General features: G+C 39.6%; 1 protein-coding gene across 2 annotated transcripts in view; it reads right to left on the minus strand.

Annotated features, from left to right (window-relative positions):
* Positions 1–18893, minus strand: part of TET1 (tet methylcytosine dioxygenase 1) — a gene marked incomplete at both ends in the record, with an annotated part of 95751 nt that continues 76858 nt past the window's right edge. The window contains 8 exons of one of the 2 annotated variants that reach the window (XM_081104402.1): positions 207–1174; positions 1404–1439; positions 3374–3722; positions 7598–7735; positions 11256–11345; positions 14659–14745; positions 15080–15230; positions 18339–18550. In XM_081104402.1, coding sequence (XP_080960528.1) covers positions 207–1174; positions 1404–1439; positions 3374–3722; positions 7598–7735; positions 11256–11345; positions 14659–14745; positions 15080–15230; positions 18339–18550 — 2031 coding nt within the window. Of the gene's footprint in view, positions 1175–1403; positions 1440–3373; positions 3723–7597; positions 7736–11255; positions 11346–14658; positions 14746–15079; positions 15231–18338; positions 18551–18893 lie in introns of both variants that reach the window. The other variant, XM_081104403.1, reaches the window with a different exon arrangement.

Genomic DNA, 18893 nt, shown 5'->3' on the forward strand with positions numbered 1-18893 from the left:
GCTTAAAATGTGCACCTTCTATCAATTGTCAAAATATATAGTCACAGTTAAGAAATACCCACCCTACTGCATTTGCTTGTTTTACTTCAGCCTTCAAATGGGTGAGATGAAGATCTATCTAGTAAACAACAATATGACTTTCCTTTAACAGCACCTTGGAAAAATACACTGCACTAGCAAAGGCATTAAAAAGGGGAGAACAACCTTCATACCCAATGGTTATAGGGCCCTGCAACGTGTGTGAGAGCATAAGGGGCCACGGTGACAACATTGTCATGGGTTAATGTTAATGCCTGGCGAGAAGGAATTTGGTTGAATTCATTAGCTTCAGGGGACAGCTCAGGACCCTCATTAGCTGCCTGATCGCTCTGCTCTGAGACCTTAATTTTCTTATTCTTAGGTTCTTTAGCCTCGTACTTAATCTTATTTATTTCAAAGCCGTGGTGGGGCCTATTTAGGTTTTTGTGCTGGTAGAAGACAAGAGAGAGACGTGTAGGATGATTCCTGTTTGGGTGTTGGACGGGAGTGGTAGCATGAAGCTCTCGCCGGGCACACTCAATTAACACAGAGCCATGAGCAGGTGCTATGGCCACCCCACCAACACTGGCATCCAAAAAGATGTGCTCACTATCTGACCAATACTCCTCAATGTGGGGCAATTTCGCCTCAGTGGGCGACAGGGGGTCATCTGACAGGGGGTCATCTGATGGAGGCTCATCTGCTTCCGAATGCTGCTCATCTTCCATCAGAGAGGAAGCAAGTTCAGGAGCAGAGGTGATGAGTGGGGGCTGCTGGTTTGGCTCATTAGAAGGGATCTGCTCAGATGGACCCGCGGGAGGCTCAGAACCAACCAGGGAATCGGACATGGGAGCAGGCAAAGCGGGAAGAGGACTCACTTCACCAGGCTGTGCGATTCCATCGCATTCCCCAGCAGCAGCATGGGCATCACTCTGTCTCCCAGAAGGCACCGTGCAGTCGGGATCGCTACTTCTTTCTGGAAACCCGCACGAAACCGAGGCATCGTTCTTAAAAGATGTTGAGGTCGAAGCAGTGTTGGCGGCCGAGAAGTCTCGGGATAAATGTGCCTCTTTCACTGGGTGAGGAATGGATGGGATCAGTGAGTACATTTGAATGTGGTCCGAACCTTTAAAGATAAAATTGGGTTCAGTTTCACCTTTTTTTTTTTTTTTTTTTAAATTGATTTCAGAGAGGAAGGGAGAGGGGGAGAGAGATAGAAACATCAATGAGGGGGAAATATTGAGCGGCTGCCTCCTGCAGGCTCCCTACAGGGGATTGAGCCCGAAACCCAGGCATGTGCCCTTGACCCGAATCAAACCGGGACCGTTCAGTCCGCGGGCGGACACTCTATCCACTGAGCCAAACCGGCTAGGGCTCAGTTTCACTTTTTATTTCAAGTTGCAAGGTCTCAGTTTTATTCCCTAAACGGAGAAAAGGACACCAAATGTGAAGATAAGTACAAAATGCTTTTTAGAGTTGTTGTTATTAAAGAGTACTTTAAAAAAAATATATATATACATATATATACATATATATGTGTATATATATATATATATAGAGAGAGAGAGAGAGAGAGAGATTGATTGATTGATTTCAGAGAGGGAGGGAGAGAGATAGAAACATCAATGATGAGAGAAAATCATTGGTCAGGGGCCTCCAGCACAGCCCCTACTGGGGATTCAGGCCGAAACCCAGGCATATGCCGGGACTGGGAATCGAACAGTAACCTCCCGGTTCATACTCCATCACTGAGGCTCGAGAGTCAGACAGAAGTGAGCTTCTGGTCTTCCTGTTTACCTTTCCAGTTCTGTTCTCCTCTCCCCATTCCTCGTTACATGTTGGTTGGTTTCTCCACACTTCCAGTTTCTTCAGGCCAAAAACATCAGGGTAAACCTTAACACTTTTTGGGGGACACATGCCAAATTTAATCAGAAATCCTGTTGATTTAACCTTCAAACCATATCTGGAATTAGATATTTCCTTATGTCCTCTTTAGCCACTCTGGTCTCTCTCCTGAATTGTTAGGATGGGCATTTGGGATGACCCTACTTTTCTATTCGCTGCCCCACTTTACTCTAGTTTTAACCTAGTAACCAGAATGTTAGGTTTGAGTGACATCACATCCCTTTTCTATACTGAAATCTCCAGTAAACTTCTTCTCATTCACAATAAAGACCAAAGTCTTTACAGCAATCTACAAAACCTGAGATGCTTGGATTCCCTCTTACCTCTCCAATTTGATCTCCAACTGTTTGCATTGCATACTTGCTCCAACCACAATGGCCTCCTTGCTAGCATTAGGCATTCCAGGGAAATTGCAGCTTCCTGCCTTTGGCATTTCTTCTGCCTGGAATGCTATTTCTCCAAATAAGAGCACTACAGATTCTCATTTCCTTCATGACTTCACAGAAATGCCTTACTCTTAGTGAATCTTTGTGATGTATTTAAATGTAATTCTTTTACAGCACTATCTGTCCTCATTGCCATGGCTACATTTCCAAGACATAAGATGCTTCCGAGTGGTGCTCAGTAAAACTAGTGGAGTAGGATAATTAAATTGATCAAGGAAGATTTGGAGGAAGTAATGTCATTTCATGTATGCCAAAAAGGAGGATGAGGGCTTCAAAATAGATGGGGAACAAAAAAAGCCACCTTTCTGGGTGGCTCCGGTGGCTGGAGCATCTTCCTGTTCACCAAACGGTTTTGGGTTTGATTCCCGGTCCGGGCGCATACCTAGGTGGCCGTTTTTTATCTCTGGTCAGGGCATGATAGATGTTTCATCTCAATCTCTCTTTTCCTACCTTCTCTCTCTAATCCTTGGATGAGAATTAAAAAAAAAAAAAAAAAAGAACATGTTTTTGAAAAAAATAGAGATGGGGCATTTTTTTGTTGATTTTTGGTGTGGGTAAGTATGTAGAAATATATTTGGTGTCATATATATAGTTTGAAGTCTAATGAAGTTATATTAAAAACAACTGAGCCCTAACTGGTTTGGCTCAGTGGATACAGCGTTAGCCTGGGGACTAAAGTGTCCTGGGTTCCATTCTGGCCAGGGGCACGTGCCTGGGTTGTCGGCTCCATCCCCAATAGGGGGTGTGCAGGAGGCAGCAGATCAACTATACTCTCAAGACACTGATGTTTCTCTCTCTCTCTCTCTCTCTCTCTCTCCATCTTCCTAACTCTCTGAAATCAATAAAAAAATATTTTTTAAAAAAGAGATAAAACAATTAGCTAAGGTAATGGACTGATATCTGACATAAATGCCCATTCCTAAGAGTAGCAAAGATAAAGGAGAGGAAGAATACAGTGCAAAGGAAACTTATACACTGAAAACGAGCACGGTCCGAGGCCTCACCTAAATGCGACAGGGATGAAGCCTTACTGTCGTGCATTGTCGAGTTATTCTTCCGCTTGATTCGAGGAATGAGTTTCTTCTCCACAGCCTTTATCTTACGCGTGAAGACTTCTGTCATCATCGCTGCTCTTTTCTTCCCACAACGAGGAATTGGCTGAGTAAAACATGTTCTTTTTTTGCGACACGGTGTGAGGACATCTATGGCCCCAGATCTGATCTTAGCTTCCATTCCTTCCCTTGAGCCAAACTCATCTGTGTCTGATAATTTATAAAGGGGTAGAACATGCAGCTGCTCATCTTGAGGAACGATACCAAATGAGCGGTTATCTTCTCGTGTTAAGGTACAAACCTGATAGGAAGAAAAAATGGAAAATGTAGGTCCTGCACATTCATCATAGTTATTCCTACCATCTCGTTGCCATAATGCAAGGGATCTGTATTCAAATTTTATGTTCAATTGGTTACTACTGGTATTTTAATTTTGGATAAATGGCTTATATATTAAGTGACCCAACATCATTAAGTTCTATGAACTTATCAATTGTTGGAAAGCAGACCTTTATAATTTTCACTTGACTTTATAAGTAAATGATATTGCATGTTTATATATTTTACAACATTTTAAATATGAAGCCTTTTAGCTGTTACATGACATCTTAATTGCCTGAATTAAAGAGCAGTTAGTGAACTGTTGTTCACTGCCTTCATGTTAAACATTTACTATTAAGAAATTACTATTTTATAGCCAATACATAATCTTAATTCTAATATTTAAGTAATGTTAAAATCCTTCAGGTAGAGGAAGCTTAATTATAATAAATTTTCTAATTTGCTGTGTTTTCTTTAGGACTTTTTCGTTTCTGTGTTAGGTGGAATTTATCTTTCCTGCCTTCACTAAATAAATTGACAGATATTCATAAAACAAAAGAGATTTCCTTTTCTAGCAAGACATATATTTTACTTGTTTTTTTTAAAAATAACTGACGTACTGTATCTTGATAAATTGTCTCTTTCTGCTCCATTTTGTTTCTATCATAATTTGCCTGACTTGTGTTGTTGTTTTTATAACCCTGACCTGAGGATTTTCTTTCACATTGATTTCTAGAGCATGGAAGGGACAGAGAAAGGGGAGTGGGAGGAGAGACAAAAGAGAAACACTGAACTGAGAGAAACACTCATCCATCGGCTACCAGGGATGCGAAACTTGCAACTGAGGTACCTGCCCTTGACTGGGAACAGAACCCATGATCCTTCTGTGTGCAGACCAGGGCTCTAACCACTGAGAAAAATGGCCAGGGCTGTCTTTGCTTGAATGATAAACAGGACATCGTAAGAAAATTCTGTCTGGTATATAACCTATCTCTCAGGCCTTCTCCTTACATTGTTTTCATAAATTGTAGAGAAGTAAAAATACAGAACTATATACAGAAAATTCCTAACTTTTGATGCTTAATTCTTCTTCATAAACTACTTTAATTTTCAAATGTCATTAAAGGTCCATTAAAAGCATATACAATTGTTTCCAACATTTGATTTCCAAGGTTGATAGAAACAGATGATAAAGTCAGGTAGACTAAAAGTTTTTTAAATCTTACTATTTTCTCAATATCACTAGTCAAATTTACTCGCAAACCTTGAAATACTGAACTCTCTTGATTTCAATATTTTAAAATTTAGTAACTTAGAAACGTTCTGTTAAAAAACCAAATATTTTACTAGTAAATGTTTATGTCAATCAATTGATTTGTCCGTAGAGAGGCTAAGAAGGGGACAAGGACTAAACATGAGAAATATAATAAGAAACAGACAGGGTAGAAGAAAATTTGACAGAATTTCAAGGGTTCAGGTATTTTAAGATGGGGAAATTTATAATTATGCCAAGAACTAGGCACGAGCCTCATGGAATGAATAACAACAGCAGTGCAAAAGAATGAGCATGAACAGTGGATAGAGCGTCGGCCTGTGGACAGAAGGGTGCCAGGTTCCAATCCAGTCAAGGGCACATACCTGGGTTGTGGGCTCAATCCCTAGTAGGGGGCATGCAGGAGGCAGCCAATCAATGATTCTCTCTCATCATTGATGTTTCTATCTCTCCTTCTCCTTACTCTCGAATATCAATAAAAATATATAATTAAATAAAGAATATACTTTAAAAAAAAGCATTTAGGTTAAACGTGAACCTAACCCTGCTTGATGATAGATATTTTGTTTTTTGTGTTTTTTTAAAAAATATATTTTATTGATTTTTTACAGAGAGGAAGGGAGAGAGATAGAGAGTCAGAAACATCGGATGAGAGAGAAACATCGATCAGCCGCCTCCTGCACATCCCCGACTGGGGATGTGCCCGCAACCCAGGTACATGCCCTTGACCGGAATCGAACCTGGGACCTTTCAGTCCGCAGGCCGACGCTCTATCCACTGAGCCAAACCGGTTTCGGCGATGACTGATATTTTGGAATGCGGCAAACTCAGGTAAAATGTACTAGCCAAATGATGACGATGAACCACTCTGGCTAAGAGTCACCTGGAGAGATTTTTAAAAAATATTGTTTTATTGATTTTATTTTATTTTTTTTAATATATTTTTTTTATTGATTTTTTACAGAGAGGAAGGGAGAGAGATAGAGAGCTAGAAACATCGATGAGAGAGAAACATCGATCAGCCGCCTCCTGCACATCTCCCACTGGGGATATGCCCACAACCCAGGTACATGCCTTTGACCGGAATCGAACCTGGGACCTTTCAGTCCGCAGGCCAACGCTCTATCCACTGAGCCAAACTGGTTTTGGTTGTTTTATTGATTTTAGAGATAGAGACAAGGAAAGGTAATAGTGAATCATTGAATGGCTGTCTCCTGCATTATCCCTACTGGGGATCGAGCCCATAACCCAGGCATGTGCCCTGACTGAGAATGGAACGTGTGACCTCTTGGTTCATGGGTTGACACTCAACTGCTGAGCAACACTGACTAGGCACCTGGTCACATTTATAAAATCCCAACATTTGGAAAAAACACTGAATAATCAGTGCAGAGGAGTGATATAGCTCCTAGTCTATTGACCAGTGATGAATAAGATTGTGACTGTTAAATTACACTGTTAAGACCCTGTAGCTGTATCTTACACTGGGCCAAGGAAACAAATTGGTATATTAAAACAAAACAAACAAACAAACAAAAAAAGAGACCCATTCATTATCTACTAATCTCTCTGTTTTACAAGGTGAGAAGAAAATACTTCCTTGAAGCAAACTCATTTCCCTTAGAAAAGGAGTACTGCAAGATTTCCTCCTGGGTTTTCTCTCGCTAAAAAGAAGAAGGAGGAGGAGGAGAAGAAGATTGGTTTGTTGATTTCTGAGAGAGAGGAAGGGAGAGGGGAAGAAAGACATCTAGTGAGAGCACAACATCGATAAACTGCCTCCTGCCCAGGGATTAATCATGCAACCTGGGCATGTGCATTGAAGTGAAATAGAACCAGCAACCTCCTGGTGCACCGGATGTGACCCAACCAACCGAGCCACACAAGCCAAGCCAGTATCTCTTGATTTTTGAATATTCATGCAACTTTATACACACTGGCATTAACAATCTCTATGCATTAAAAAGATGAGAAATTTGGCACAGTTCCCTCAAAACACACACACACACACACACACACACACACACACACACACACTGAAGCACAGATGGCAAAAAAAAAAAAAAAAAAAGAAGCAAGCATTAAGGCCATGGCTAGTGTTACTCAGCTGAGCGTCATTCCATGCAGTGAGAGGTGGCCAGTTTGATCAAGGCACATGCCCAGTAGGGACTGTGCAGAAGCCAGCCAATCGCTATTTTTCTGTTTATTCTCCCTTCCACTCTCTAAAATCAATAACATATTTTTCAAATGTGCATTCTTACAAAAAAAAAAATTGAGTTGCCTAACTTTCTAACTACTAGATTGATAGCACAGAATCGTTGGTTTGAATATTAGAAAACTCCTGCCTCCTAGCAAGCACACCTCCATTAAATATATAATTCAAGAGTTTCGCCAAAATATATGTTGAAGGCTAATTCTGCAACTCTTTTGGAGGTCCAGTACTTCAATAAGAACTTAAATTAAAACTATTGATTACTATATTGTGCAACAGAACATATAAAATGATGTCACAAGTCCTATATAAGGCCTTAGCCTAAGCGTATAGCAATGGACGTTTTAGAATCAAAAGCGAGCAAGGTCCATACCACAGTGCTCCCATTATTCATGTTGTGAATGTCCCGGTGGGCATGGGTACAGAAGTCTACGCAAGCAGTGACCCCAGAGAAAGGACGACCTTCTTTGTTGCCAAGCCGACATTCTCGGGCAATATGTTCAAATTGTACCTAAAAAAAAACAAAAGGAGTATGACACAGTATAACAGACAGAAAGAATCAATTTCAGTAAAGAGTAAAAATCACTTCCTGACAAAGTTCTTAAATTAATTAGTTTGTAATTTCAGAGCTGTCCTAAGCGACAGTACTGCTGTACTGAATGTGTCGTCTAGTGACTTTCAGGAAAAAGAGGTTGAGGATACGTGGGTAAAATGGTAATTGCTATGACTGAAGGCAGGGTGACTACACTAATGCCCACTTATTGTTTATTTAAGTAGCCAAGTCATGCTACGTAGAAAGAAAAATAGAGTGTCTTAATCATGTATACAATTTCCAATGTGCATAAAATTAAATATACATACATTCATGAAAAAGTATAGGAAGTACATTAATAAAAGTAAACAAAAAGCTGAAATTGAAGAGAGAGAGCATGTTATGCATAATACAAATAAAATAAAGATTTAAAAAATATGGACTGATGCATCTTTAAAATAATAAAATATTTACACTTATTTTCTGTTCTGGTACAAGATTTATAAATATTTTCTTCCATTCTGTGGTTGTCTTTGTTTAAACTCACCCCCTGCTCCGCCGTTTTAACTGACCTATTTCTGACCTGTAACCTGTAAGTTTAAGGTGCACAATGCGATGATGAGATACATGCATGTATGCAAAATGACTGCCACCATAAGTTTAGTTAACATTCCAATCCCTTCACATAATTAAAATGATTTTGTGTTTGGAGTGGTAACATTGAAGATCTCTTAACAATTTTAAGTATATAATATAGTATTGGTTAATTCACATGTGCATGAGTTCCCCTGATTTTATGTATCATACTAGAGGCCCGGTGCACAAAAATTTGTGCACACGGGGGTGAAGGGGAGGGGTCCCTCAGCCTGGCCTGTACCTTCTCGCAGTCTGGGACCCCTCGGGAGATAACGACCTGCTGGCTTAGGCCTGCTCCCGGGTGGCAGAGGGCAGGCCCAACCCCTAGGTGCAGCCCCTGGTCGGGCTCAGAGCAGGGCCGATTGGGGAGTTGGGGCGCCGCCCCCTGTCATGGACAGAGCAGGGCCGATCGGGGGTTAGGGGGCCGCCACTGTCACACTCAGGGCAGGGCCGATGGGGAGGTAATGGCTCTACCCTGTCACACACAGAGCAGGGCCCGTGGGGGGGGGGGGGGAGGTTTGGGGGGAATTGGGGCACCACACCCTGTCACACACAGAGCCACAGGGTGATCAGGGGGTTGGGGAGCTCCCCCATATCAGGCACAGAGCAGGGCTGATCAGGAGGTTGGGGCGCCTTCCCCTGTCACGAACAGAGCAGGGCGGATAGGGAGGTTGTGGCCCCACCCCCTGTCACACACAGAGCCGCAGGGTGATCAGGGGGCTTGGGTGCTGCCCCGTCTCACTGATCCCGGTGCCGGGAGCCGTCGGTGCTGGGAGGCATATTATCCTTTTACTATATAGGATAGAGGCCTAGTGCATGGGTGGGGCTGGCTGGTTTGCCCTGGTGTCCTGGATCAGGGTGGGGGTCCCCACTGGGGTGCCTGGCCAGCCTGGGTGAGGGGATGATGGCTGTTTGCAGCTGGTCACACACCCTTCAGGGTGGGGGTCCCCACTGGGGTGCCTGGCCAGCCTGGGTGAGGGGATGATGGCTGTTTGCAGCTGGTCACACACCCTTCAGGGTAGGGGTCCCCACTGGGATGCCTGGCCAGCCTGGATGAGGGGATGATGGCTGAGCTCTGGCTCCAGCTCTGAGGCTTCTGCTGCTGAAAGCAGGTATCTGGTTTGTTTGCATTCTATAATCGAAACAATGTATAACTCCAGCTCTGAGATACCTCGATGAAAGCAGGTTTCTGGGGTTTTGTTTAGGTTCTATATTTGTTACAATATTTCAAACTGCATGCTCAGAGGCCGGAAAGGCAGGCGGGGAACGTTGGTTTCCTCCGTCACTGAAGCAAGCAAGCCTCATGTTAGTTTCAAGCTGCCTGGCTGCCGGCCGCCATCTTGGCTGGCAGTTTATTTGCATATCGCCCTGATTAGCCAATGGGAAGGGTAGCGGTCATACGCTAATTACCATCTTTCTCTTTTATTAGATAGGATAGCTGAGTTTGTACCCGTTCTGCAACATCTCACCATCTCCCCTCACCCTGTTTTCTTGTTGATGTCCTTTGAAACACAACATTTAAAAATTCTGATGGTCTACTTTCTTTTAATTATATTTTACAAATGTCTATTGCTAGTGCATACAAATGCAATGAATTTGCATAATGATCTCGTATGCAGAAACCTTGCTGCAGTCACTTATAAGTTCTTTTGTTTAAATTGTTTATTTTTAATTAATTAATTAATTAAATTGACTGGGGTGATATTAGTCAACAAGAACAAGAACATAAAGGTTTCAGGTGTGGGTTTGTTATGTTAACACTTATTTCTAATTCTGTGTGTGTGTGTGTGCATGGTTCACTATTTTCTGGATACCGTATCATATCACTGGTAATTAGACATTGTTTTATCCCTTCGTTTTTAGTTTGGATTTCTTTTACTTGCTTAATTGTCCTGACTAGAACCTCCAACATGTTTCACTCAAGTGGTGACATTTGACATTTTTATCTTGTCTCAGATATTAGGCATAAAGCTATTTCTCTTTTATCATTAACTAGAGGCCTGGTGCACAAAAATCTGTGCACTGTGGGGGGGGGGGGGCCCTCAGCACAACCTATGCCGTCTTGCAGTCTGGGACCCCTCGGAGGATGTCCACCTGCTGGCTTAGGCCCGCTTCCTGGGTTACTGGGCCCAAGCTGGCAGACAGACATCCCTCTGGCAGCCCGGCAGGCCTCGGGGGATGTCCACTTACCAGCAGGGAGGAGACCTAAGCTGCAGTCGGACATTCTTAGTGCTGCTGAGGAGGCGGGAGAGGCTCCCGCCATCACAGCTGTGCTGGCAGCCATCAGCCTAGCTTGTGGCTGAGCAGAGCTCTCCCTGTGGCAGCGCACTTACCACCAGGGCACAGCTCCTGCATCGAGCATCTGCCCCCTGGTGGTCAGTGCGTGTCATAGTGACCAGTCATTCCCAGTCTTTCTGCTGTTAGGGTCAAGTTGCATATTACCCTTTTATTATATAGGATTCTGTCAGCTCTGAGTTTTTCATGGATGTCATTTACCAGGTTGAGGCAATTCCCTTCTACTGTTAGTTTGGTGAATATTTTTATTATATAAGACTTGGATTACTCACTGACTTTACTTTATATGATTTTCTTTGTTCTATTAATATGGTATAACACATTGATTAATTTTCATGTGTTGAACCAATCACACATTCCTGCTTTCTAAGTTTCATATGGAGAACAAATCATAATTCTATGATGTTTTAATTCAATTGCCATAATAATACTTTTTAAAAATCCTAGATAATGTTAAAGCTATCTAATAAAAAAGATCAAATTGGGAAGGTTTTCTATTAACAGTCATTTTATTTACATAGAAATTTCAACCATGTTGAAATGTACTATATAAGGTCCCCGAACATACCTGGTTCTGGTAAGCAACCGGAGCATACTGTCTATAAATTGGAGCTAATTGTGTGGCCAAACTCTGTAAATTATCTTCAAGGTTTTTTTCCTATAGGAAAATACCGTCCATAAAGGTTATTTCACAATATCATGTAAGGTGAGTTTAAGATTATGAAAATGATATGGAGGGCGATGCATATCATACAATTCATACTTACACTGATGAAAGAGCTACAATAGAAAATAATATGGATTATTAAGAACGTATACAATTAGTGATTGTTATGCTTTCATTCAGTCTTTTCAAACTAAAATTCTATGTTATAAGCTAATTAGAAATCTAAATATTAGAGGTTAGTTACAAATGTGCTCATGTCGCTAAAAATGAGACCCATATGCTATATTATTTAATGATACTAGCTACTTTAATACCAGTAATGTCGACATAAGAACTTTAATTCTTGAGTGTATCTAACAAGTCTCAATCTTGGCAACTGTAACAAATCAGGGATAACCCTTTTGATTTCCTAACAAATTGTGTTGATGCTTCCATTGGAAAATAAATAAATAAGCCCTATATCTAGAGTACTCTGTTCCATTCATCTATCTCTTAATTATCTGTTACTTAATGTAGCTTACTAGATAGAATCAGGAAAGTAAGGATCCTATTTGAAAACACTTCCTGTCTATATACACACATTAATTATTTTCTTTATTTGGGGAAAACGTTAGAATTATTTAAACTAGAGGCCCAGTACACGACATTTGTGCACTGTAGTGAAGGGGAGAGCCCCTCAGCCTGGCCTGCACACTCTCGCAGTCCAGGACCCCTTGGTGGACATCTACCGAAGGGGGGTCCTTAGCGCTGCTGCAGAGGCGGGAGCTCCTGCCACTGCCACTGCGCTCACTAGCCACCAGCCATAAACCCAGCTTCTGGCTGAGTGGAGCTCCCCCTGTAGGAGTGCACTGACCACCAGGAGGCAACTCCTATGTTGAGCATCTGTACCCTGGTGCTCAGTGTGCGTCATAGTGACTGGTCGATTTGCATATTAGCCTTTTATTATATAGGATCCCTATTTTAAAAGATTTTTATTGTTTTCTAACACTTAAAATATTGGGTAGAATGTTTTATTGCCAGTAAGATATTATTAATAATATACTGTCACAAGTCAAACATGTCATTTCATTTATTGAGTGGAAATGGTTTTGGGGAGGAGGAAATGAGTCAAATAAACCCTGACTTTCTAATTGCTTTATTAGAATAAATGTGTTTCAGATATAAAGATTTCTCTTAAATAAGATCTTTACCTTATGCAAGATCTTTACCTGCACAAGCCACCATCCCTCTGTTCTTCTCACCCTATATCTGATCTCAAGAACCATCCTATCCACATCCATAACATGTTACCACCAGAACAGGAGATTACCCAGTCCTCTACCACCCTGGCAGTAGGTTAGCATACCCTTTGGTCAAAAAATAGATCCACCATCTAATTTTATTTTTATTGATTTCAGAGAGGAAGGGACAGGGAGAGACAGAGTCAAAAGATAAATTATGAGAAGAATCATTGATTGGTTGCCTCCTGCATGCCCCCCACTGGGGATAGAGTCCACAGTCGGGGCATGTGCCCCTAACCAGAATCGAATTGGGACCCTTTAATCTGCAGGCCTTCGCTCTATCCACTGAGCCAAACCGGCCAGGGCCACCCTCTAATTTTAAAAATCTCACCAGTCCAACCATTGCTCACCATTTCCTCTGTCACAATCATAATACAAGCTACTTGCTCATTTTGTTGAACCTACTCTTGGTCAACTGCAATGCATTATTCAAAGGGTAGCCATAGAGAATTCTTTAAATTACAAATGTAATAATTATATCACTCTCTTTCTTAAAACCTTTCAATGATCTTCCAAAATCTTGGAAGTGGCTTCCAAGGACATTATATGCACCTCACTCTCCCTTGCCCGCTGAGATTCATACTGGCCTTCACTCAGTTCCTGGAATGAGCACTATGTCATCTTGTATTATAAGGATTATATAAATGTTACTAATTATCAATAATAACCATAAGCAAAAACTGACCTCACATTTATTAATTATAAAACAGTATTATTGTGATAGAATAGAAATTGGAGTCATGTTAATATTATTAATATATTTACATGCTAAGTTTCATCATATAATATTTGGAAAGAAAATTCAATTGGTTAATTTTAAGGGACAACTGATATCACATTATTAAGTGTCAGATCTTTGACACAACAGAGCAACTTTCCATTATCAGGTATTTTATATGCCCTTTACTAATTTTTTAATAGTTTTCTCCCCAAATATCTAACACACTTTTTGTTAGACTTCTTTGGTACTTTATTTGCAAATAACAGTTCTATCTCTTGAATCTTTTCCTTGTTTCATTGCAATAGATGGGGAATATACAAAATGCTAAATAAATGATCTCTTTCAAGAGATCATTATTCATTCAATTCCAAGCTTGTTTGATTTCAGAGAAGAAATGAGAAGGAGAGAGAGATAGAAACATCAATGAAGAGAGAGAATCACTGATTGGCTGCCTTCTGCACTCCCAACGCTGGGGATTGAGCCCGTTACCAGGGCATGTGCCCTGACTGGGAATCAAACTGTGACCTGTTGCTCAAATACTAAGCCTTTTTGAAAGATGTTGTAGCCATTGTATTACAGATATAATAAGATTAATTCCTGCTATTGTCTTTTCCATTTATCCGTATCATAATGATTTTGTGTAAATTCCCTTTGCTAATTTATCGATGGTTTGCTGTTTAATACACCCACCCCAAATAATTCAAAGCTATAAATTCTATTTTTATTCATCTAAAAAAAAAAATGTTAAACATGCAAATACGTTTTACTGACATCTAGAGCAGTGTTTTCCAAGCTGTGGGTATAACTAATTAGTGGGCCATTAAATCAGTCTAGTAGGTCACAACTAGCATTTAAAAAATAAATGAAATTCTTCAAAAATCTTACTGCATCGTACAGATACTTAGAAAGCACTATATTAGATATTAAGTTTTAGTTTTTAAAATATTTTCATTGTTACATATAATAAAGTTAAGTTTTTTTTCTAATAGTTTTGTTTAAATTAATTACTTGTATATATCTGTATAGTGGTTTGTGATATAAAATTTTTTTTACTCTTAGAGTTCAAAGATTGAAAAACACTGATCTTAGAGTTAATCAGTATCTAAACCATTCCCACTCCAAACAAAGCATAAAACATCACCACACTTAGTTGTTACAGGTGCCCCACCCCTCCCACTGACTATGCACACTTGAGTTGTTAAGAGAATGGAGTTATACTTATAGCTTGTTATTTGTAATGTAAAAATGTAAGTACTCAACTTATTTAAACTTAACAATAAGGTTGAGTAATTTCTTTGCTCACCATGGCCTCGTGTCCCGGACAGATTGCTTCCGGTCTCACATATCTTCTTTCTGGAATACGTCCTTTAGTAATTCTTTCATAGTAGGTCTGTGGGTAGTAAACTTTCTGAGTCTGTGAAACGGCTTCCTACTTTGGCTGGGTATAAAATGCTAGATGTTCTTTTAATAATAGTTATCTCCGGGGTTAGGGGAAAAGGAGGAGGGAGCCAGGGACAATTGGAATTTGGCTTGATAGATTTACCTCCTTTATTTATAATTATGATGTATTTCCATAAGTGTACATATTTTTACTGTTTTGTCACTACTTTTAATACTTAAAATTTTTACTTGTGAAAAACATTTAAAAGAAATATATACGTATATATACATATACATATATATATATATTCAGTGTATAATTCAAAAGTTAAAAAGGCACTTACATGTAAGGGAGAACTTGGATCAATTCTAAATCTTCTAGGGCTTGGGCTTCTACCAAATTTGCAGCCATTAAAGTACATACTCCACGAACAGCCAAAAGAGAATGAAGCTCCACAAGTCTCAGGATCAATTCCTTGACATGTACAGGTACGACTGTAAGATGGTAATTGCAAAGCAATGAACTGATAAAGCAGGACAATACTTCAGAGAGGTTCATATAACGTTAAAAGTACACATGGCTAATAAACTGATTTTAATATATATTTTATTATTATGTCTAACTACTGTTAATAACACAATGTGAACTATATATGTGACTATAATTAAACTAACTAGAGGCCCAGTGCACAACATTCATGCACTGAAGGGGCGGGGAGCTAGGAGGGTGTTCCCTCAGCGCAGCCTGCGCCCTTTTGCAGGCTGGGACCCCTCGGGGAAGCGGAACTAAGCCAGCAGTTGGACATTCCCCGAGGGGTCCTTAGCGCTACCGCAGATGCAGCAGAGGCTTCCGCTTCTGGCCACAAGCTGCTGCGCTCATCAGCCATGAGCCCGACTTCTGGATGAGCAGCACTCCCCCTGTGGGAGTGCACTGACTGCCAGGGGGCGAGCTCCTGTGTTGACCTTCTGCCCCCAGTGGTCAGTACGCATCATAGTGACCGGTTGTTCTGCTGTTCAATTGATTTTCAAATTAGACTTTTATTATACAGGATTTTTAAATATCGAATAAAATTTTAAATAAAATGCTCAAGACTGCAAATCTAAATAATCTCTAATAAACCATACAGATCTAAAACACTCATAATCTGTTGGATTTGAAGATGGTCTGAGAATGGAATATAAAGGGCCTGGATTTACATCCCAGATCTGATCCCTATCAGAAATGAAAACTATAGCATCTCATGACCACTTTGAACATTACTTCCTCCATCGATAAAACACATTGATATAATTCTTTGAGGCCTGAAAACAATCATATATATTGTACGTGAAGTCACTTAGAGGTTCCAAAGAATACCTTAAACAGTCAACATCTCTGAAATGGAATAAATGGACTCATAAATCCTAATTTTATGGATTGAGTATAGTATGCCAGTAATTCCTGAACTGAATTGAATCAGGCAAAAACAATCAGACAAGCCAAAACTGAGCAACACTGTACAAAATTAACCCATTCCTTAAAAAAATGTCAATGTCCTGTAACATAAAGAAGTGAGATTAAAGGATTAAGCGAGCAAAAGATAAAAAACAACTTAATCCACCCAATCTGGGTTGGGGAAAAATTATGATAAAGATTATTATTGGGAAACAGATATTTGAATAAGGACTGTAGACTAGATCATTTTAACTAATTGTTTCTGATTTTGATTATTGTACTGGGTTTATGCAAAAGAATGCTTTAGGATTCTATGAGGCTAAGTTGACTCGCACATGAGTGATACATATAAAGTCCTTGCTGGTGCCAATCGCACGTGTGTTTCAATCTGTCATTGTTGATTGAGAATTTGGTTGATACTTCTATTACAGAGAAAGGGTGAATAGCAATATTAAAATATTAATTAATTTCCTTTCAATTTACACAAATCCATGCACCAAGACACTAGTAACTTACAAAGTGTTATTTAGGGGAAGAAGTCTTAAGTGTGAAAGTATTTCACAAATAATACAGAAGAAAATACTTAAAAATCAGTAATAAAAATATGTATATACATAAATATGTGTGTCTATGTGCCTAAGAGTATAAATGCAAATATAACAAACCAGTAACAATGATGTAATCTAGGTAAGCATTCATTTAAGCATTCTTACATATTTTCTATAAAAATAATTATTGAAAAAATGCTAGATCTACATTGGGTGAAATATAACTATTGGATTCTTGAAAAGATTGAATAAGACAATATATGTGTTATCATTTAAAGCAGTGTCTCCAAATAAAAAATTATTGTGTACCCATATAAAATAATTAGAAGACATTAAAACTTATGTACAGCCCTAGCTGGTTTGACTCAGTGGATAGAGCATTGGTCTGCACCAAAGGGTCCTGGGTTTGATTACAGTCAAGGGCATGTACCTTGGTTGTAGGGTCCTCTCTAGCCTACACCCTGATTAGGGCACAAGCTGGAGGCAACCAGTAGATGTGTTTCTCTCACATCAGTGTTTCTCTCTGTCTTTCCCTCTCTCTAAAAAAAAAAAAACAAATCCAATGGTAAAATACCCTCAGGTGAGGATTAACAACAACAAAAAAGATGTACACAAACTTGTGGCCATTAAAAAGAAAAATATAATGAAATGGAAATATAAGCATAAATGAATGCTCTGGGAAGTATACTAATTAATCTTGTGTGGGAATTAGAAGGAATGATATTTTTATTATATTTTGTATAATGACATTTCTTCTTAAAAAGAGACCTATTTGAAGAAAACTACATAAAACTCTCCTGAAGGATACACAAGGAAACCTGAAAAAAACAAGACCATCTATGGGATAGCAAGATTCATTATCATAAAGATGTCCATTTATTATAATTTAATGCAGTCTCATTAAAAATATAATTAGATTTACCTTAATACTACAAAGTTGATTATGAAGTTTGTTTAAAAGCACAAAGGGAAAAAAAAAGAATAACAAGTCTTGAAAAACAGTAAGAGTGGCAAGCTAACCCTACCAAATATTAAAATATACTATAGGCCAGCCAGTGGGGCTCAATGGTTGAGCATTGACCTATGAACCAGGAGGTCACTTGATCCCTTGTGTGTGTTGTGTAGGAGGGAGCCGATCAATGATTCTCTCTCATCATTTATGATTTCAAAAAATTCTAAAAGAAAACATGGGTGAATTACTCTATATCTTGAGAGATAGAAAAATATCCTTACATACCATTCAAAACTGAGACACAAATAAGGTTGAAGATTAAAAAAACAGATACTCTCTCACATTGCTGGAGGAAATGCAAAGTGGTACAGTTCCTTGCAGAGGAAGCTATTCCTTTATGGAAAAACCAGTCTGCTCCAGATACTTGAGGTGAGTGGGATGAGATATCCAAGAAAGAATCAGTAAAAGAATATTCTAAGGCAGGATATCCTAAAATGGTCTTAACTCCCTATGAAATTATGTCTTTCTCTAAAGAAATGGTCACTATTTTTAGTTACACAATAGCTAAAATCTTGTTGTCCCATATATATAGTTGGTAATTAATTAACAATTTAACATTATATAATAGAAGCCTGAATGTCAAGACAGTACAAAATAGATATGATTACTTTTCATTGAGCGTGCATCTTCGGTCTGTGGGATGCCCATTGTACGTCCTCAGGTTTTGGGTAAGCTCCGTATACAATCTGTCTGCCATGGGAAGGGGAATGCCATCCCATACCAGGATCAGCACCACTGTCACTGCTGTAGGACAGTGGTGGCCGGTACGCTGCCGAACCAAGCAAAGAACCTTCTCTTCTTCGCTGCTTCTTCTTAAAACCTGCAAAAACAGAATGTATTCACAGATGGAACTTAAGAAACAAAAAGTTAAACACAATGACTATTGCTTTTAAAGCTCTGTAGTACATTTTATCTTTGAAAATTACTGTTTCACAAGGAGTTGACGCCTATAGGACCTTCAGTTGTCCTCCTAGCTTTCTCCAAATAACTCACAGAAAAGAAGTCTGAGGCATGTGGTTATCATTTGTAAAAGTAGACCCAAGCACTCTGTTTTTGTCACTGTTGATACAGGTATGCAAAAGAGGTACCAGAGGATGCTGTGGGGAAGAGCCTAACTAACTTCTCTTACACAAATGTCACAACAGGACAAATCTAGCTAGAGG

Source organism: Myotis nattereri, assembly GCF_964212035.1.
Source record: "Myotis nattereri genome assembly, chromosome: 13".
Classification (NCBI taxonomy): domain Eukaryota; kingdom Metazoa; phylum Chordata; class Mammalia; order Chiroptera; family Vespertilionidae; genus Myotis; species Myotis nattereri.